At 36.2% G+C, this 22461-nt stretch overlaps 1 protein-coding gene across 1 annotated transcript in view; it reads left to right on the top strand.

Moving 5' to 3' along the window:
- The window catches only part of CNTNAP2 (contactin associated protein 2), a 1047354-nt gene that overhangs the window by 339763 nt on the left and 685130 nt on the right, over window positions 1-22461 (top strand). The window contains exon 3 of the mRNA XM_069007741.1: window positions 16056-16249. Coding sequence (XP_068863842.1) covers window positions 16056-16249 — 194 coding nt within the window. The remainder of the gene's footprint in view (window positions 1-16055; window positions 16250-22461) is intronic.

Here is a 22461-nt window from a genome sequence, read left to right as displayed (position 1 = left end):
GTCAAGATGCTAGAATGTATTACAGAAAGTAATTTAATTATGTACTTTATTATCTATAACAAGTAAAAATTGACTGGTTTACTTCCAAAATTTTCAATTAAATATAGGCATTATTTTTTCGTGACACTGGAAGCTCATTGTTAGTTTTATGCAGAAAGCCTTTGCTGAGCAGAGGTGGTACTATTAAGTATTCTGCTTTCTCCTTTTGTATCTGACAAATGCTAATTCCATCTTATGATACAGAAATCGGCAAAGCCCATAATACTGTCCCAAAAGATGCTGATAGCATAATTTAAAATATAATGTTAATACTGGAAATATAATAGGGGCTGCTTTTATGGATGATTTTAAACTATCAGCAGCACCAGCCAAAGAAAATATTTTTAAATAGATTGAATGTGGGGTCTATAAAAGACTTTAATTTTAAAAAAATTAGGCCTAGATTTAGTTTTGATGTTGATCAATAGCAGTAGTATTAGTAAGTATTGACAGACTTTCAAATAATGAGTATTTGCAACTTTCTGACAAATTATATTTAAAATATGCTCCCCCTTCCTACTCCCCACAAAGGAAAACTAAAGATTTTAAAGATGTAAAAACTTGTAGGTATTTTGGCAAATTGAATAGGAATGAGCTAAACTATAGAAGATTCCATGAAATTGGAAAGAGGAGAAAAGATAGATTTGTAAATGTATATTGGAAAACCGAGCCCCTAAATTTTGTTAATTTTCTAGGCAAGTCTAGAAATCCCTTTGTGTTTTTAATATTTAACGGAGAGAGTGTCAGTATTTTTTCCTTATAGTTTATATGGAAAACATAAGGTAGGAATAACATGAATTCAGATCTGTTCAAACAAAACTTCATTGATATGCAGCGGCTACAGAACTAATTCAGAAAACTGCTCTTGAAAAATTAGGACACACTTTAAAGTGCAGTTGTCATAGCCCTATCTGGTTCAAATTGAAGGGATATGTTGCACTGTAGATAGTGCTAGTGAAGGAAGATTATGTAAAAAACAGGATCATTTGTGTTTGTTCCTAAAAGGACCCTCAGGCCAGAGAGTTCGTAAATGTCTTTCCTGGATTTTATTAAGCTAATGTACCATGTCTGAATTTGATTTCTTTTTATTCCTGGAGGGATTATATTGTTCTTTTTAACTATGTTTGCTTGGAAGTATATAATGTGATTCTACAATATAGAGTTGAGCATCTGAGCATCAAACTCTCCTTTGCCAGATAGATAGATAAAGCTATATAAAGAAGTTCACCAATTTATCTAAGAATTCCTTTGAAAGAAGAGCTCATGCCAAATAAAAAAAGGTAAACTCCAAATGAGAAAGCTAACCTTTTATAACAATTATCCTCCTATAAAAAGAAGGATTTTTTCATGAAATTTTTTTGTCTCTGTTGGTGATTTGGCACAGTCAATTAAAATCCCTGTAAGTGCCCAGAAATTCTCTTTAATAGCACAATAAAGTTTGGATATGGGAGAGGGGGTATGAAGATACTTGCCGTTTGTAGATACAAAAAACCAATTCCCTTCTCTGGATAAGGAGCTCAAGGACTTCAATTTTCTCGTAAAGCTTGTTCCCATGGAAAGGGTTCTTTCATAGGTTGAGAAGATTTCAGGAGCTTGTTTGCATTTTATGTTGTGTGGTAATTTAACTTCACCAAAAAGGACATGTTTAATCTATTGCAATACTGGTACCTTCTGTGTCACACCCATTTCCATGACCTCAAATTCCATCAACAGTTATTCATAGCTAATGGAAAGTGACATCACATCATAAAGAGAAAGATCACCAAGAAAACTTTTAAAAGGTTTTAAGACATTAAAAAGCTGATGGCTGTGGCAGAGGCATTGTTAGGTTTGTGGCAGTGTGCAGTGATCATCAGCCTGATTAAAAAATGTGTAATAAAAATTGCTGTGATTTTGGAATTCTGGAATGTACATGGAGATTTTTGCAGTTGCTTGATTCCTGAGGCTTGTCATTTCAGAAACTCAGCTTTAGTGTTGAAGAAACTTGTCACTGCAGATCTGGCATGATAGAGTGTAACACAATATGTTCTGACTTGCATGTAATCCTTTAGCAGATGAGTGTAGCTCCAGGGATGTTAACATGACACAAGCTACTGTTTTAGATCATTTTCCATGGTGCTTGGCAATGCTAGCCTTAAACATGAATTTGTCAGGCAAAATTGTTCAAAGCAGGAGAAAATCAGTGTCAACTAAAACTATTTTAATAACTGTGGGTTCAAGGACTTTTATGATAAGATCTAGGAATGTTAAAATGTTGGCTGTGATCCAAAGATGCATTGTGCTGGGAGATGGAACTGGGAATTTTGAGTCTGTAAATAAAGATGGGTAGAAACTTAAAACCCTGATAAATGTTGTATCCAGAATACTTCCCCACATTGTTTTGCTGATTAAGAATCAAGTATGATTTTTCTTTTCCTGATCTTTAATGAAGACAATTAAATCCCAGTTATCTTTCAGATTTTTAAGTGAGTTTGTAAACCCAACATGTGATTTTGCACGTTGCTGATCTCATTGTCTGGTTCCACAAGATGCACTCATGTCTCTTCTAAGGTCATTGTGCAGATACTGACACTACTCACTGCAATGAGCTGTGAGCACAATATTCTGAATTTTAGACCTTGTAGCAAAATATTGATAAAGATAGCAAGATGGCATTGCATCTGTTATAGGGCAAGCTGAACCAGCTCTTATTTTTGTGACTCTAGTATTTTTTCACTGATGCAAGCAAAAGACTGCTGAAGGAAGATGACTTTTTTTCTAGGCCCATTTCACTGACTCCTTTGTGAAACTATTGGTAAATGTTTTGTGATAAACTTTGCTTTTAATGTATTATAATTTTTCTTCTTCAAATCCATGGTATTAATCCATAACTTCCTTTACAAGACAAGAGTTTGAAAGTTAATATCTAATTTTCTGTTCTTCTTGTGCCCATTTCTACTTTTTCTTCCAGAATTAATTCAAGAAATTCACTGTATGTTTCTCGTCTCTGGGGGCTCATGTCAGTTTTTTGTGTATTTTGGGGGGTTTTGTAGGGCAACCCTACTACTTCTCAAAAATACTTATTCAGAAAAAAAGTGGAGATTGTTGACCATGAGATATCAGGTAGGAAAATATGAAACTGGAAGAAATCCACTTCCATGGCAGTAAGATTTCCCAATAGCAAGAATTCTTAAGAAATATAATATCAAGTGATATAATGAATAAGTAGAGGTCAATGTCATATGGAAAGTTAATGTATTGTCCTGATGCAGAAAATAGTTGCTAGTGCTGATCATGCAATACAGAGCAGGGTTTTTTTAAAAGGCAAAATAAAAAAGCAAGTGTGCAAAATTGGGAGGATTTATTATTGAGTTGTTTTCTAGAGCAGAAATATTACCTGACTTGGCAAATTTAGCAACAGAATTTCAGGAAAGATTTGAGCCCCTGTAGATTGGATGTTCTTATTTAAGGAGAGTAGGAAAGCTTTGAGGGAGGAAGGCCCTTCTTTTATGATCTTGATAATGTGAAATACCTTAGCCTGTGCAAGACAGTCAGATTATACAATATTACCTCATCCCATCTCTTTTCAAGGTTGAACAAGGCCTGGTCATTCAGTCTCTCCTCACAGGATGAGTGCTCCCGCTCCCTAATTTTTTGGTCCTCCACTGAATTTAGGGTAGCACAGGAAAATTACAAGCCCCAGTTGAATGGCAAAGTGGTTTCTGGGGTTAGAAAACAAAAGCTGCAAAAACAGGAGGCATCAGGAGGAGAAAAACAGCAAAGAAATACTTTTGAAGTGATGCACGCAGCCTGGGAAAGTAGAGCTGTGCCTGTCATTGAGATGTTGTGTGTCAGGATCCAAGGAGAAGCCAGTGAGAGGTGACATTGTGGCAGGAGTGTATTACAATCCACAAAATTAGGATCAGAAAGTGGGTGCCATATTCTTTGAACAAATTCAGAACGTCTCCAGATTGGATACCTTAATTTCATGCAAAGTTTTAATATCTGGTTTTAATAGACACCTGCTGGAAGGGCAGTACAGTGGGATGCAGTCAGCCCAGTTTTTTGGAGTGTGTCAGGAATAGTTTGTGATATATTATACATTTTGATATATAAAATTAATATAGTTATGGGCATAAATGTTCTTACTGGACTAACATTTGTGGCAAATTTGCTTTGTAAAATCTACAGCAAATAAAACTTTCTTCCTCCAAATGATACTTTGCTTCTACTAATAAGGAAAAAGAAATTCATTGTAGTAATAAAAAATAAAAAAGAAAAAAACTTTCAATGGCTTCATAAGCATTAGCTAGATCTTTTAGGTGACTCTGATTTTTTGATGCTTAATTAACATTGCCAAATCAGAAGCTAAATTATGGGATAAGATGCTTTTAAACCCACAATTAACAGCATATATTTTTTTTCTTTCATTCTTTCCAAAAACCTGTATTTAATCCTATATTCTAACCATAATAGAAACAATTATCATATCTTACTTACCCTTCTTAAGCTATGTGGTTTTGCCGGTTTAAAACATTTTTATGGCACAATAATCATAGGATTCAATTTTTACAGAAGTAGTGATTTAGATACTTTAGTGCTTTATAAGCTCTTGCTGCATACTTATTTCCTGGGCTTCTGCCATAAGGAAAGTCCCTCTGTCTTCAGTAGGAATTGTATCCATAGCTGAAAGCAGAGTAACACCAACTGTCTGTGATAAGTGGCTTTCTTCAATATAAAAGTGAATCAGGAGAGCATGGAAAAGCTGTCATACAGTTGCATGGATGTTCCTGGACAATTTATCTTGAGCTGCAGTACTGTTTCCTTGTCTAGGCTCAGCAGGCAGAAATTTCCTTGAAGACTGCTAGTAAGATTTGCTTGTTTCAGCATGCAGGAAAAACCATGAGCTTTATTCAAGAAGAGAATGATGTAAGTCCTGTAAGGTCAGAGCAGCAAGCTCTATGAGGAAAGAACCCTGGGTTGCACATTTATGGTGAAGTAGGAGAAATTATTAGCTTTAGCCATACAGTATTTCTCATAAAGTTTCAGAATACTGTTTATTTTCACAGTTGTCTGTGTGAGGCAAATGATGTGTTACAGCAGCTTACACACACACAAACTAAAGCTATTTTTATCCTAACTTAGGTCTTTTCTTGCCTGAGCATTGCTTCTGCCAAGTCAGATGATTTCTGTCTTGAGTACTCCTTTTGTAGCTGTGGTTGTTTCCTCATCTGCCAAGTGCTGCTCTGTACCAACAGAAATTACTTAGGTCCAATCTGCAGTCTAGCTGTTTGAGGTGGTAGTTTGTTTTTTTTTCTTTGGTTGGGGGAGTGGATATATTGAGTTAGTCTAGACATGCAAAATTCTTTTTTCTTCTCAGCAGTGTTGAATCCTGACTGACAATGTTGAAAAGACTGCATTCAGAACAAGTATTTCAATCTGTAGCCTCAAGAGCTTAAATGAAGAGTGTGGAAGCTGCAGAGAGATTAATTTCAGCCTAGGGAGCCATGCCATCCTAAGAGTGTTAGAGGGCTAACGGAGGCAGGGGGAGAAGTGAAGGTGATTCAGGATACCTGAAGTTAAATCCTGCTTTGAATCCTTCCCCAGCCTCTATATGTTGAACCTTCCTACTCTAAATCTAACATTTCCATATTCTTGTCCCTTCTGTGGGTTAAAATTTTAAAAAGAAGGGTTGGAGTGTGAATTTGGGGCTTTTAATTTATTATAGTGCAATTTTTGAAATGCTCTGCTGAATGAACTTTGAGTTCTCATTAATTTATATTGAATAAAAATCCTAGCAGAATTTCTTACCCTGATTAGTGCCTAAAATGTATCAGATTAGTTAATCCCATGACGGTAAATTAACATTTGATGCCACTGGTAAGAGCACGGATACTTTTATTAGTGTTATATCTTCTGCTGGCTTTTTTCTTTTCCCCCTCATATAGTCTCACATGATTATAATGATTTTTGTATACAGTGCTATGTTTTGGCTCCAAGGAGTATAAATTCATTAGGGAATCATCATTATTTATTAGTAGTTTACCATAGACCTCAGGCAAATTGCTGCCCTAAAAAGCTGAATTCTACTGTAGTATAGTCCTATCTTGAAATGAACATATTATTTTGCAAATTAAAATAGAGAATAAAGTTGTTCCTCCCATGTTGTTGCAACTCTGCATATGATATCAATAAATGTTTTGCTATTAGCAAAATAAAAGCTGTGATATGAGCTTTCATCACTAAAATGGATATAATACAGAGTAGTTTTTAAAAATGGAATATATTTTCTTAATGGAGAGAAAGGATAAGGATCTCGGTACTGCTTGCAATAGATGCATTAATGAAAAAAAATTTTCTTTTAGCTTTGCTAAAACAGAAAATGCCACAAACCCCTTGAATCAGCTGTACATTAGATTTAAAAAGTCATCTCTCAATATTTCACAATTCTGTGCTCCTGCTTGCTGAAGGAAAAACCAGTAGAATTAAGCACATTTACTGGGACAGACTGAGCAGTACCAGTAGCTTGTATTCATGTGTGGCCCTGGTGATATCAGAGCTCCTGTGATATCTTGAGCAAGGTCTGATTTACAGAAGCATTTGGAAGCAGTGGCTAATCAATGAGGCAGACAGGAAAGAGCGTTGTCCTTTTCTCAGGATTGGGTCAATACCACATTGACACAAATAAGAGGATAGTATATCTCCCTCTAACTGTTCATTTTTCTAGGCAATTTGCATATGGAAAAGATTCAGAGAACTCTTTTTGGCTATTCAGAAAATTTCAGTTGCAATGGCTGATTTATTTTTTTTACTTTCAGTAATTTTGTTCCATGGATGAGAACCTCTGTATGAAAATTCATTAGCTTCGTTTACAATTTTTTTTGTGGAAAATTACCGAAATGCACAGTGATTTTACCACTCAAGAAGAGAGGAACATTTCAGACTGCTTTATTAACAATTTTGAGTTTTGAGAATTCACCATTTGGGTTGAGACCAGCTTCTCATAAATTCCTGTAAAATGGGAATTCAGGTTTGAAATTTTGAGCAGATGGAAAAGTATATAGAGGAAAGGCAGGTTTAGCCTGGATAGGAAACAGTAGGGAAGAGTCTTCAACCTGAATATATTCCTGAATGGATTCTTTCTTGCCAATCTCAAAAGTAGAACCTTATAAAAAACCAAGCAAACTAAAAACCCCAAACCACACGAACATCAGGAAGAACAACAAACTGGTAGAAATGTAAAAACAGTAACAGGGAAAACGTGTGTGGTTTTCAGATTCTGTAGCAGTCCAGGAGCTGAGCCCAAGTGGGTGTTGCAATCATGAGTACAGCCAGCAGAGGTTGACTGTTGGCAATCATTAAGGGAGCTGGACTTCACTGTATTTAATGTCAGGAGCCGGGTAATTTTTTTTTTTGCTTGCTGGGCTAAGACTCTTTAAATGCCTGAAAGAGCTGGAGGGAGTATGCCAGGAGCGTGGCATTTCAAGGGGGATTTTCTTGTGGGAGACACAGACCAGGAGATTTGCAGTTGAAAAACATAGATAGAAAAACGAGAGAGTTTTTTGCACATCACTAGAACACTGGTATGTACTGAAGCACAGTGGCAGAAACTGTGTTCCCTACAGGATGCCACACAGCAAGTCTCTGTAAGACTAGAGGCTCAGCTTTTGTCTTTTACAGCTGAAGACTTGACATAGAACAAGATATGTAAACCTGAATTATACAATTTAATCATTTTTCATGTGCAATCATTTGAGGGAAAAAAATTAAGATAGGCTAGAACACCATGGTATAACTTTCAGTAACTCAGCTTTGCCTTCCAACAATTTGTGGGCTCAACTAAATAGGAACAGGATGACTTAGGTGACTAAAATGCTTAGGCATCTCATTGCTGAGAATCAGCAATGGTATAAATCAGGTGCTGGAATACCTTAATTCCTTTTTCTCTGGCATCTCTACTAAGGAAGGATCACAGCAGTTACAAGGAAGTGTTGTAATGAGCTCATATCTGTATTTTAAAGTGATGTATTTTGTATTGAATGCTATTCAGTCACAGTCAGTAAAACTTTGCTATTTGTGATCTGACCATCATTAAAATCTCGGTAAGAATCTGCGAATCAGGGCTCAATTACTCAGCAGAGACACTGCCGAGGTAGTATCTGCTATGCATTAACTATACACTTGCTAGTTCTTTCCAGGGATATGACCCGAGTTGTCAGGAAAACCCCAGTGCTGCAATGCATAAACATACAAGGAGGGATTTGTGTCATGATACTTGCAAAGGTGATGTGAGGAAAGTGACATCTCTCTACTCTCTACCTCGTCTTTTGTATGCCACTGTGGTTATTTTGTATGCAAGGGATTTGTATGGCAGGGGCCAGCGATCCATTGGCTTGCCTCAACTTTCCGCCCAGAAAACAAGAACACCTCATGGACAAGAAGCTGCTTGATGCCTTGAATACAGATGATGTGCACAGAATATTTAAATCTCGTCCAAGTTTTGTTTAAGATTCCATTAGGATGCAGTTGTGAATGAGCTTCTTTTTGCATATGTAATTAGAAAGCAGAACAGATGGGAAAGGCATAGTTTAAAGTGATGTGTTCATTAAAATAACCAAAGCTGCAAAGTGTTTGTTCCCCAACAGTGAATTCAGGATATGAGACTCCTTAGGTTTATGACTTTTTTTTCCCCTACTTTTGAATCTGACAACTGTGAATGACAACAATGAGATCTCTTTTGCATCAATTTTTGTTAGATATCACTACTGTTCCTTAGGGCAGATTGACTGTTCATTCCCTGTTCATATGTGGTGTGTGCTCAGTTAAGATATACTAGGAGGCAGTGGGTATTAAGAAGCAGACACTACATCAAGGGATTTATTTTAATTGCATTTACTGTAAGAAAGATCTATTGGGATTTAAAAAATAATATAGTGATTTTAATGTTCTTTTAAAAAAGACCTATGTGGGCTGTATCCTGATAAGTACTGCTGTCCCTTGGGTTATTTCTACTTTTAACTTTCAGGTTTTTAAATGAAAATAAAATAATTTTAAGAAATATAATTAGGGTTTTTACACACACAGACACCCTATCTATTATTTTACTAGAAGGCAAGTCTTCTAAAATTAGTCGAACAATGTCCAAAAAGTAGTATTTGCTAAAATGAATAAGGTCTGATCCTTACTCTCCTCCACCAAAATTGGAAAAAAGTTGTTTTTTGGTAGTTTAAAGAAATGAAAAGCATACCCCCTTTATAGGCTTGCATCTTTCAGCTGCTATGAAGGAAGGCTAATTTTAGGAATGAATATTGGATCTTTCCAATCTTCTACTCCTGCAAAATGAGTTTTATTAGATGTATTTTATAGGGAACTTAGAGCTTCAGAGCTTAGTGGCTCTTAATTTTTGCTGCACTTCTAGAAAGCTTTTGAAATTCATGGAGAAGTAGGTCAAAGGTTGGATCTAATTTGCCAGTTTCTAGTAAATATGGTTTGATTTGGAGTAAATTCTAATAGTGAATTCTAGAGAAGAAGATATATAGTCTTCATTTTTGTTCTCTTAGTCTCTCATGCTGCTATTTTCTCAGTATTTTTTACATTCTAAATATCAACTTTTTCTTCTTCTGAAGCAGAATGTTTGTTATTTGCCCACAATCGGTATTTTACATGGTCATGTCTGCAAATGCATCCCTACTGTTATGTGCTAAAAAGAAGAGCTTTTCAAAAATGCAAAAGCAAATCCCTACCCTGAAGATAGGGAATGGATTATAAATCCAAATTTAGCTAGAACAGCAGATGGATACAAGAAATAAACAAATACATGCTGTTTGTGATGAGGAAATAAATGTTTGTCCATGCCCGTATCAGGGAAAGATTGCTTCAATTAGAAGTGAAGCCCTGTATGAGGACTGGAGCTTCTTTGTTGGAGGACTCTACTAAATACATGGTAAATGCGACCCTCCCTCAAAGCAGCTTGAAGTGCAAAGTCTTCAATCATCCAAGATTTCTGTATAAGCATAACTTTTCTCAGTGTGGCAAGACCCACTCTAATGTTCTGGTATTGGAAGGGACCTTAAAGGTTATCTAGTTTCAACACCTTCTACCAGACCAGAAAGCCCCGTTCAGCCTGACCTTGAACGCTGACAGGAATTGGGCATCCACAGCTTCTCTGGGCAACTCATTGCAGTGTCTCACTAGCCTAGGTGTAAAGAATTTCTTCCTAATGTCTAACCTAAATATACTCTCTTTCAGTTTGAAGCCATTCCCCCTTGTCCTGTCACTACACACTCTTAGGAAAAAGTCTCTCTCTATCTTTCTTGTAGGTTCCCTTCAGGCACTAGAAGACTACAATTAATTCACCCCAAAGTCTTCTCTTTTCAAGGCTGAACAATCCCAGCTTTCTCAGCCTGTCTTCATAGGAGATGTGCTCCAGCCCTCTGAGCATCTTGTGACTTCCTCTGAATTTATTTCAATAGCTCCACATCCTTCCTGTGTTGGGGGTCTCACAGCTGGAAGCATTTTATTTTCTTTGAGTAATGTCTTTATCTACACTGTATTATAAAATGGACAGAGGAAGACAAGGCAAAAATGAAAACCTCCATTGATGTCCTACTTAACTGCGATGGTGACAAACAGTGCAGGTATATTTATGCCATTTAGAAGTTTGGGTCTCGTTTTCTAGGGTACTGTAGAAAATGGCTTCCCATATTTTCTCTGAAGTGCAGTAAATGAATGATCTCAGTGTTTCAAAAATTTCTTTTTGGTCTTGATTTATCTTTTATGTAGCGGAATGACAAGCAATGTCTTGGAAAATAGCAAGGTATCAAACAGTATTGATTTCATGCTATTGCAGTGACCTAGAAAATGTTATTTCTCATTGAAAGATTATGTTGTGGTTTTCCCATACAAATAAGAAGATTCAAACCCTAGGAATGTTTCAGGCTGTTATTACATAATCATTAAAAAAAGCGTATTTTTTGTTTCCTTGCTGAAAGGCTATAGAATTATTCTAGGATTAGATAAAATAATCCCCTGAATTGTAACTACAACAAAACTTACATCCCACATCTATAATTTGCTGTCTAATGAAATTTCTGAGTAAGGATCCTCTTATTTTTAATTCATGTCATTGAAACTTTTTTATTACTGATTTGAAAAGAGTAGGACACTAGACTTACTGCAGTACTGATATTTTTAATTTTGTGATTTGAAGTAGGGAGTGATGAACAAGTGAGACTAAAGAATGGATTCTTCCAGTGCAAATTAATGTTTCCAGTTTTCATCATGAATGAAAATGGAAGTTCAAAATTTTCAAAAGAATGATTTCTAACTGAAATGGAACAGACATTTTCAAAACTCATCAGTGTCCCCCTTCTTATAGATCTGTAAACTCAATAGCCTATGACAGTTCGTATCAAAATATAAAATCTGTGAGCCTATCCCAGCTTTGCTGCTTACTGACAATTCATCATAGGGAATGATAAGAAAGTAAGTCTAACTCATCATATTGGCTGTCTTTTTGGGCAGTAAAGGGGAGGTAAGTCACTCCCAGGGGAGGTAAGTCACTCCCCAACTTTTAATAGGGAGCTGAAATGTGTAATTAATTAAAAAGAAGAAATTATATATGAAAAAATAGGCCCATGTTGACATAAATTCTTTATACTCCTAGAAATAGATTGTGTTGTTTTTTACATGTGTAATTCAGAGATAGACTATGTTTTTCATGCTGCTTGCTGTTCCACAGAATGAACCTGTGGAATAAAATGCAGTAAAAACATGAAATGCATTGGAATATTCCTAATTTAAAAAAATTAAGTCTTTGAACTTCAAGTCTTGTAATGAAGCTAATACTGTTTGTTAGCAATTGTTTTTATTTGGTGCAAAATCATTAACAATTTCCACTTTTACAAGTTCTTAGCATTCGGAATACAGTTTTACATCTTCTGCATAATAAGCCTTATCATGAGTGTTTGTTTCAGTAGTTTGGTCGATCTGCAGTAGGAGCAGATCCAATTACTTGTTTTGAAAATAAAGCTCTATGAAATCTTTCATAGCTGACTTTTACCACAGGTATGCTCTTGCTGGCTTTGTTGATTGAGACTTATAGGCTTTTATGCACAAGAAAGTTTCTTGGGTCCTCAAAGATACTTGGGCCACATGCTCAGTGCTGACTTTACTCTTGTTGAACTTGGAGTTCTCTATTAACAAAAATTCATGTGCAGTCATTCTTGCTCAAGGTGAAATGAGTTGTCCTGTGTGTAGTGTAAAGTGCTATATGGTATAAATCAGAGTATCCAGTGACTCTTTTGGTTCATGTCACTGGGTGAATTATTTTGGCTGATGACTGGTTGAATATGTTTAATCACATTAAATTCTGGGATAGCATAAAAATAAAAATAGGAAGCAGATATTGTCTGCAATTGAATTTATTGTACCTTTACTACCAAAAAACTCCATAAATGCTCCTTACCTTTTTTAAGGAAAGTCAACTGTATTATATGCATCTGTTTAGTATCTTTAAAACAATTTTTTAAGCTCTAATCTACTTCTAATTTTAACTCTTATTGATTTCATAGTATATTGTGCTATTTGTTGTTAAAAGGCAGTACATGAATTAAAGGGAGCATTGTACGAAAAAACATGTCTCCAGTGCCTATTTTTCTACCATAATAAAAAGTGCAAATAATAAATGTAATAAAAATCAGGATATAGCCTATAGCTATTAAAAATGATTAAAAATGAACAGTTTACACCAAAGTGTGAATAATAGCACTGAATAGAAATTACTCAACAGATTTAATATACTACTGTAGTTTCAGTATGATGTAAAGTTCCCTGAAAACTACTAACATTGCTGTCATTTTGATCCTTCCCTAAAGATAATTCATTATCCTTTCATAAGATATTGGCCATAAAATTCTCTTTATTTAAAAAATAATGACATATTGTGGAAATTAGGTTTGATTTCCAAATTCCTCACTCCTTTAAAAAGGCAAAATATATTATTTATCAGTAACTCCTCTTTTCCCAATCCAGTATCACACCAGCTTCTGAATTCTGGTGAAGAAGCTGGGATTTATTCAACAAAATATTTCATGATATGTGGAATTGTAAGCATGTGCACATTTATGGGGATGTGAGGTTTTTGTACCTGCTTAGATTGAATGGAGACACAAATGCACTTAAATTCCTCCAGTGAATTTGGGCTGTTTCAGGATTGCACTGTGGGGAAATTTGTATGTAATATAACATTTTCATAATCTATTTAGAGCATGCATCTAAAAAAAATAATAAAAATAAAAAGGATCCTTGAACCACTGGAGGTTACATGTATCAGCAACAAAATTAACAAAGTAGTCCTCTCCCCCAAATTACATATCTTGGTGAATCAAAATGGAAGAGGACAATTTTAATTGATCCTCACAGGCTGCTTCTGGTGACTGGCTGAGGACTGCCCTGTGCACTCAGATTGACCACCATTCCCTTACTATGCTGGTCTGCTCAGCAGCACATTTAGCTGTAATGCAGCGTGTTTCTCCTTCATCCTTTCGACTATTTATTCCTTTACTTCTGGCTTGGAAGAGCCAGAAGGCAAATCTAAAACTGAGATATGGGATAATATTGTTTGCTGCTCTTTGCAACATTGACAAGAAGTCTTGTCTCTTGGTTGTTAGAAACGGTTCTAGGGCAGTCTGTCTTGCAATGCCAGTGTTTCTATCTCACAGTCTAGATGTGACTACTGTGTCACATTTCTCTAACTTTTCTTAAGCATGATGTGAAATATGCTTTCCAACTTTTCTTACATAAAAATAAATAACCAAGAAAAGGAGGGCTAGCACTCAATTTTTACAAACTTTTCCAAGGATTTGTAGGTGAAGATTCTTTAAAACCTAGTTGCAATTTACAGTGACTGTTTAACAATTACAGAAAGACAAAATCCTGTCTCAGTAACATGAATGTACTAAATAAAGAAATTATATTTTGTTATGCTTCGAAGTCTTTTCCTTTAAATGTGCTTAACAAAAATCTCCTGGATTAATGTAAATCTCCTGCATAAGTAAAAAGTGTAAAAACCAGAACATCTATTTTAACCTTCATAGCACTATAGTATGTCATACTTTCTCAACAATTGCACTGATGAAGGAAATTTTAGTGATTGACTCTTTAACTTTGTCTTTCATAAATGTTTTTTAAAAATGCTCACATTTGAACCTTTTTTTGTTTTTTTTTTTTGTAGCCACCAAAGTTTTTTTTACAAAGATGGCTTTTGTACAGTGGCAAATTTTTTTGTGTTCCATCAGTCTCAGATACGTCAATTTGATGAGGATCTTAGGATAGGGAGAGGAAACATCATCTCTGCTATTACAAGAAGTATGTAGAGCTGACTGTTCCAATCTCCATGCATAGTAGTTATGAAGAAGCTGAATTTTTTTTTGAGTGATCAGGTACCTTTCTCTGCAAAACTAGAGGTAATTTGCATTTGGGAATGTGCAGGAATTTTTTTGCTGCAAGTGCTTTTCAGTAAGGGTGTTTTTTGGGTTTGTTTTAAAGAGCATTTAACTATTCCCTACAGCTAAAGTATCCTGTTTACTTTGCTGGGTAGAGCAGTGAGAAAGCATCTATTGCAAATCTTGAAAATTTTAACAAATTAGTTGTCATTGGTGTAGTGCTACACTCTTAATTACAATGAAAGGCAACCACTTAAGGCATCAGATCATCCTGTTGATATGACAACATTATAATGTCCAATGACCTGCAAAGGTTAACACCTGTAGCAGCTGAATGAGTTTTAGGGTTGCTTAAGACTGAGGCAATGCTGCCGCCTAATGATGGGAGTATATAAGATGCAGTATAGCAAAGTTTCTTCTTTGGCGGGCAGGCAAGGCTTTTGACATCAATTGAAGCATATAAGTGAAATTAAAAGCAAGGAAAATTGGCCCATGGACTAGACTACATGATTTGGTGGTGTGCCAAGACATTTATTTGGTTCAAAGCTAAAAGCAAAATAAAACCCCTGTAAATCACATCAAGTCTGTAAACATTTTGTTTTCTGTGTATTAATGTCTGTTATGATGATAAAGGGAATGATATTCCACTTTTTCTCTGTTTTGATAGATGAGTTTTTTTATTTCATTTATTTCCTAGTACTTACCATTATAATAGATATATCATTATAATATCTATCTGAGAAATTTTATTATTCTCTGAAGAATCCTAATACAGTTTTCCCCTTAATATTTTTATTTCAGAATAAGAAATTGCATTAATGTCTCAATACTATATTTATCTATGCATCACTGGCCTTCTTTATTTAGAACAGTTTAATGTAGTCTAGTGGCTGAGAAGAATATTAATAGTATTACTGTCAAGTTAATTCATAGACCCATAAAGAGCAATAACACTTGTGTAAGGCATCTGCCAGTGTAATCTGTGACAGATTTTACAACGAGCAGATCAAAACTGGATCTAGCCCTGAAGTACCTATTCCTTTCTAAATTTGTCTGGTAGATCTTTCAGTTTGGACACAGTGAAACATAGAAAAGTAGAGATCTAGCTCTTATTTCCTTGCTTTTTTTTTTTTTTTCTGTATTATCTCTTCAACTTGAAATGTTATTGAAAAGGCAAAGAAAATGCAAAAATTTTTATTGATTTGTGCCTTACTCTGACAAAGGACTTCATGGCAAATTGGTCAACCCTTGAACAATTATAATTCGGCCAAAAATAATAAACTGTAATTAAGGCATTATGAAGGCATTATGAAGGCATTGATTGGTTAGCAGGCATCCCACTAAGTCATTGTAATTATGTAAATATCAAAATAGGATTGGGGCAACAGAGTTAATGTACCTAAAGCCTGTGCTAAAGTTTGTTCTGCATTCTTTTAAAAGTAGGAACTCATATTTCTTTCATATGTGTTCAAATTTTTTTGCTATTCCGTTCCTCTCAGCTGGGCTGACTTCCAGCAACCAGCATCTTCACAATGAATTCACATCAAAGCAACTGCCTGAGATCTAAATCTCTCTTCTGTTACAACACAACAGGTGCAGGAGGTTGGTCTCCATCAGACAGTGATCATTACCAATGGCTGCAAGTGGATTTTGGGAACAGGAAGCAGATCAGTGCTATTGCAACTCAAGGCAGGTACAGCAGCTCTGACTGGGTAACTCAATATCGGATGCTCTACAGTGATACAGGGAGAAACTGGAAACCATACCACCAAGATGGAAACATCTGGGTAAGTAGTTGGTATGAAGTGAAGGCATATGCTGTAATGATGTTGATTGACTGTATTTTTTGGAACTCTACACCTTGTGCAACTCTTCAGTGTTGTTTATATCAAAAAAGAACAGAGCTTTGCTCAAAACACTGTGATTCAAGTTATAGCTTCTGTAAGGAGGGCTATCCCCAAATTAGCAAAGCCCATTTTGGGGTGAGGGTATTTAGCAGAACATGCAGATATTTTTTGGTTGCTGGTATTGCTCAATGAGTCTCTTATGCTTTCCCTTCTCTTTCAACTAATTTCATGGAGTGAGACAAAATATTGGTTTTGAAAATTCTCCTGTTAAAATTTTGGAGGGTAATTTGTTCTTTGTTTGTACATGTACTGGCAAGCAGTTTTATCAGGTATGCATTATTTTCCATACAGGTGCTACAGGAATGTGTTTGCTTTGGCTGGAATAGAGAGAATTTTCTTCACAGTAGCTAATATAGGGATGTGTTTTGGATTTTTGCTGGGAAGAGTGTTGTTAATTCAAGAATGTTTTCCATACTGCTGAGCAGTGCTTGTACAGCCTGAAGGCCTTTTCTATTTGTCAACCTTCTGCAGCAAGTAGGCTGTGGGTGCACAAGAAACTGGGAGGGGACACAGCCAGGACAGCTGATTCCAACTGACCACTGTGATATCCCATACCATATGGAGTCATTCTCAGCATATAATACTGGGGGAAGGAGTAAGAGGTCATGTTCAGAGTGATGACATCTGTTGTCCCAAGTCACCATTCCATGTGATGGAGTCCTGTTTTCCTTGGGATGACCAAACACCTGCCTGCTCATGAGAAGTGGTGAATGAATTCCTTTATTGATTTGCTTGAGTGTGTTTTTTGCTTTACCTATGAAACTGGCTGTATCTCAACCCATGTGTTTTCTCACTTTTCCTGTTCTCTCCCTCATCCCACTGTGGGAGAGTGAGTGAACAGCTGTGTGGTGCTTAGCTGCTGGCTGGGGTTAAACCATGACAAGGGATATTTATGCTATAATGATTTTAGGAAAAAGCATATAGTTTGTCTTTGGTTTTTACATTTTTTCATGGATAAACTGCTAATTTCATTCTTGCTGAAAACAGTAGCCTTTTATTTTGCTGATAAAAAATGATAGTTATTATTTAACATGCCTTATACTCATAGCATTTCTTTCAGATGGTGTTCTTTTTCAAAAGTATACTTTAAAAACAGCAAAATGTTATCATTCTTTCTGAAACCAAATTAAGTGATTAGTTATTATGCCAAAGCAGACAAGATTTAACATAGTGATATTTTAGATTCACATTTTTGCCTGATGCTTCTTTTATTAAAAATGAATGTCAAGTATAGAGCATAAGGTGAATGATTTTATCTGTATAAGAGAAACTCAGTTAATATGTGGAGTGCATAGAAACAGTCGTTTTTTTATTACAGTATTGATTTATTGAAAATATCTCTTCCATGTGCCAGATAGGATTCTGAAAGAGGGAGAACTTAAAGCTGGGGAGAGACAACCATGAAGAGAAAAAAGTTTGGATTTTTGGCTTACATTCCTTAGATTTTGGATATGAATGTTCTTCATCAGGGTAGGGCCCAACTTATGCTTAAGCTTGATAAATATAAAAATTTCTCTTTTAAGGCCACGTAGTGTAAACACTAAATGCTATAAATATTTTTATATACCTACTCTAAATGTATAAAAGCTTCTCCAACAACTACTGTTGAAATCACCAAGAATGGGAGAGAGCTTTGCAGCTGGCTGAGTGAATAATATATAAAGCAGAACAGTTAGGCTGAGGAAAAATATGCTCCTAATAATTTTTGGTGATGCCTAGTTTGGTTGATTTAGTCGCAGCTGGGATTGCTCATTTCCAAAGCAGACCAGCTTTCTGAGTGAGGGCTTTGTAGCAAGTCTTTATTCTTATACCATCATTTAATACAAAAATATTGATAGTTTCTCCATGAAAGAACATTTCCTGTTTCTCTTCATTAACACTTATGTATGCTTGATGGATTCAGGGGAATACTATTGGTCTGTTATTCACCATTGACATCACATGCAAGAGAGTGTGATGAGCCATGCAGGTCTGCTGTGTTTATTTGGAATGCTATGCCTTTGGGATACTCTAATAAGCTGGTTGCTGGAATACTGCTCATGTCCTACAATTTTTACCCAATATCAGAAAAGCAGTTTAAAAAAAAAAATGATACCTTATCCCTGCTTTCTTTTTAAGAATAAAAGTGGGCTGTTACCAAAAAACTAAAAAGGCCACTGTTCTTTATAGCGTTGCTTCAGTGGTTAAATGATGCTTAAGCTTTGGGTTTATCTTGAAAACACTGTTTATTAATTATTAATAAATATTAACCTTTATATGTTCTGAAAACAAGGGAAGTGTCTGAGCTGGGAGAAATTCTGTGGTCCTATTGTAGTAGTAGTGTTACAAGGAGACCGACTTCCCCAATGTGAAAACAGGATGGTGTAGAATTTCCCAGCAACTCTTCTGCTTAGTGTCAATTTGTACAAGAAATAAAAAGCAGTGGTAGCTGTTAGGACCAGACTAGACCACATAAGCCAAGCATCTATCATAGGCACTTTAAACTCATAAACTCGGATTCTTCCTGACTGAAATGACTGTGGTGATCTTAAAAATCTCACATGATTCTGATGCCTTTAGAAATCTTTCTAAAAATAACTTATTCTTTACTTTTGGATTTGTACCTTTTAAGAGATTTATCCACAAGAGAAATACACTACACAGCCTTTGTTTACCATCCCTCTTCCATCATCCCTATGCCTGAATGTCATTGTTTTCTGGCAACAGTAAATTTAAAATTAAAGTCAAAAATAAATTAAAAGAGGAAAAGAGAAGTGCAAAGTTCAACAAGATTTAATACTAAAGTAGTTATAATATCAAATGACACAGAGGACGAGATGTGAGAAATAAAGGGAAATAAAAATAAAGCTAACTAGATGAATTGGAGAGAGCAAAAGAGAAATAATTTGCAACAAAGATCTAGTCAGGAAAAAACCATTACAATCTGCATAAAAGGCTGAAGTGAACTCTTTCTGTATGCTCTATTCAGGGAGGAAAAGAATTTCTATAATTACCTCCTAAGTAGGAGAGAAATCAAAAGGCTCTCAGAAAGTCTGTGATGGGGAAAGTGCTTTCAAGGTGAATTTAGAGTAAGCTTCCCAGTTCTGTGAAATAGATTTGTGACCCCACCCCTCCTGGGCTTTTGGATATTTTCAATTTTCATGAATTTTAATAAGATGAGTGAATGTGGCCTCTTTCCATAAAATGCCTAGCAACTAGAGAATTTTGATCACCTCTTCTACCTTCACTCTTGTAGTCTGAGATTCTAATTTTGGTAGGTCATGAGGTTTCCCTTTATACATCAGTCCACTGGGTATTTCATGTACACAAAAAAATCTTTGTTTTGGTATAGATGCTTATTTTGGTTTCTGTATCAATGCTATCTGTCTATTTGCCTAATGAATACATACCAGACATGATTCTACATACAATACTGTTTCTATTTCCTAACTCAGATATAGATTATATAAATGTCTCATGCTAAGCATAATGCAAATATGCTCTATAGGTATAAAAAAATGCTGACATCTTCTGAAAATATTGAGACTGAAATTATATGCATCAGTGGCAGAGGCTCAACACCTCTAACATTGAAATCTTTCCTAAAGGGAATTGGAAGATCCTTGCTAGAATTAAAGAGATCTTATGAAGTACTGTCTTCTAAAATTTGATTACTCTAGTAGGACATGATATCAACTCTCATCCATCTCATTTTATTCTTGGGGATATCAAACTACAGAATCACTGAATAAACTGAGCTGGAAGTCACCCACAAGGGTCATCGAGTCCAACTCCTCGCCCTGCACACACCATCCACAAGAGTCACACCATGTGCCACAGAGTATTGTCCATATGCTTCTTGAACTCTGTCAGGGCTCGTGCTGGGACCACTTCCCTGGGAGCCTTTTCCAGTGCCTGACTACCTTTTTCTAATATCCAACCTAAACCTACCCTGACACAACTTCAGTCTATCCCCTGGGGTCCTGTCACTGGACACCACAGAGCAGAGATCAGTGTCTGCCCTCCTCTTTCCCTCACAAGGAAGTTGTAGACTGTGATGAGGTCTCCCCTTAGTCTTTTCCATGCTGAACAGACCAGGTGACCTCAGCCACTCCATCCAGCTTCCCCTCAAGGACCTTCACCATCTTGGTTGCTCTCCTTTGGACACTCTCTAATACCTTTATATCTTTCTTGTATTGTAGCACCCAAAACTGCCCCCAGCACTCGAGGTGAAGCTGCACCAGTGCAGAGCAGAGCAGGACAATCCCCTCCCTTGCCTGGCTGCCGATGCTGTGCCTGATGCCCCCCAGGACACAGGTGGCCCTCCTGGCTGCCAGGGCACTGCTGACTCATATCCAACTTGCCATTGACCAGGACCCCCAGGTCCCTTTGCATGGCACTGCTTTCCAGCATCTCATTCCCCAGCCTGTCTGTACATCCAGGGTTGCCCCATCCCAGGTGCAGAATCTGGTACTTTACTCTGATAAACTTCGTATGAATGAAGTTGATGAATGCCCAGCCATCTGATTTGTCCAGGTCTCTCTGCAGGGCATCCCTGCCTTTGAGGGAGTCAACAGCTCCTCTGTTTTGTATCATCTGTGAACTTTCTCAGTGTCCCTTCCAGTCCTGTGCCCAAGTCATTTATGAAGATGTTGAAGAGAACAGGGCCTATAATGGAGCCCAGCAGAACACCACTAGGGACAGGTCACCAGTCTGATGTCACCCCATTCACTGCAATGCTTTATGCCTGACTGATGAGCCATTTGCTCACCCATCACATAATGTGTTTATCCAGCTGTGGACTACACATTTTGTCCAGAACGACATCAGACGGTATGAAAAGCTTTACAAAAATCCAAAAAGATTATAGCAATTATGAGTAAAAAAAAAAAACATGGGAAAGGTGGAGTGTAGAATCTCTGCACATGACCTCCAAATTATATTCTGTACCTGACTCTCATCTTCAGCCTCAGTGAACTTCAGTGGAGCTGCAAAGATGTAAATGAAAGCAGATTTTGCTTTATTACAGGAAATTTAGATCTCAACCAAGTGGCTGCTGCTGCAATTGAAAGCAATTATGTATTTCTGATATTACTGTTGTTTTTCTTTCAGTTTTAATTAAACTTAGAGCATATTATGCATAACATCTGCTTTGGTATTATTTTTATTACTGAAAAGCTATTAAGTGAGTACATAGTTTTCACTATGAATAATGATTTTTGGAAAGGAATTTATTTGTCTACTTATGTACTGGCTTTAAACCATTTTTTTTAATATAATTTTACTATTTCTGATTTTCTTCCTGTTTTTGGTGAAATAAACAGGAATCCACTGAGTTAACTGTAAAATGAACTTTACATTTCTCTGGGAACTGAGGAATAAACTACTTTTTGAGCAATATATTCTCTTTGTTTACATGAAGAGAATTTACATGGTTCCACTTGGTATTAGAGGAAGTTGCTACAGCACAATGGATTTAGCTTTCATAGTAAAACAAGCTCTCAGCATTTCAGAATATTTTGCTGTAAGATTGAGCCGAAAGTCATTGTGAAAGAAGCACAAGTGAGTTAGATAATTAACTTTTTCAAGCTGTGTGAGACTTCAGATGTTTGATACTCTTGGGTGCCTTTGGAAATACCAACCATCAGGCAGGCCTAAAGTAACATTTAATGACTAGATAGATATAAGGAAATCATATGCAGCTCCACCTAGCTGAAATTATGTGGGAGCCATCTGCTCAGAATTTCTGTTCATCCTGACGTGCGTTCTCTGGTGAGATTATTCTGTGAAAAATTTGCAAGCCTTACCATGTTCCCAAGTCCCTTCCACCTGCTCCACAGAGCAACATTTTCAGCTAACCAAGGATTTAGTGCATACATCTTAAAGTAAATGATTTGTATATAGCAACTACAATTGAAGAAGAACAAATTCTAGCATACACCCACTCTGTTAGGACATGCAAGAATTATTTGCTTTATGAAATCTGTCACTGCTTTTTCCCCCCGAGAGGCAACTTACTTCCATGACCCTAAACTGAATATTAATGAAGGATGATATGAAACAGTTTTTGAGTTTGATGTTTAATGCTGTTTTCCTTTTTTGTGTCTACTTCA

Source organism: Aphelocoma coerulescens, chromosome 2, assembly GCF_041296385.1.
Source record: "Aphelocoma coerulescens isolate FSJ_1873_10779 chromosome 2, UR_Acoe_1.0, whole genome shotgun sequence".
Lineage (NCBI taxonomy): Eukaryota > Metazoa > Chordata > Aves > Passeriformes > Corvidae > Aphelocoma > Aphelocoma coerulescens.
The sequence above is the reverse complement of the archived record's forward strand: the minus strand, read 5'-3'. Positions and strand labels throughout refer to the sequence as shown.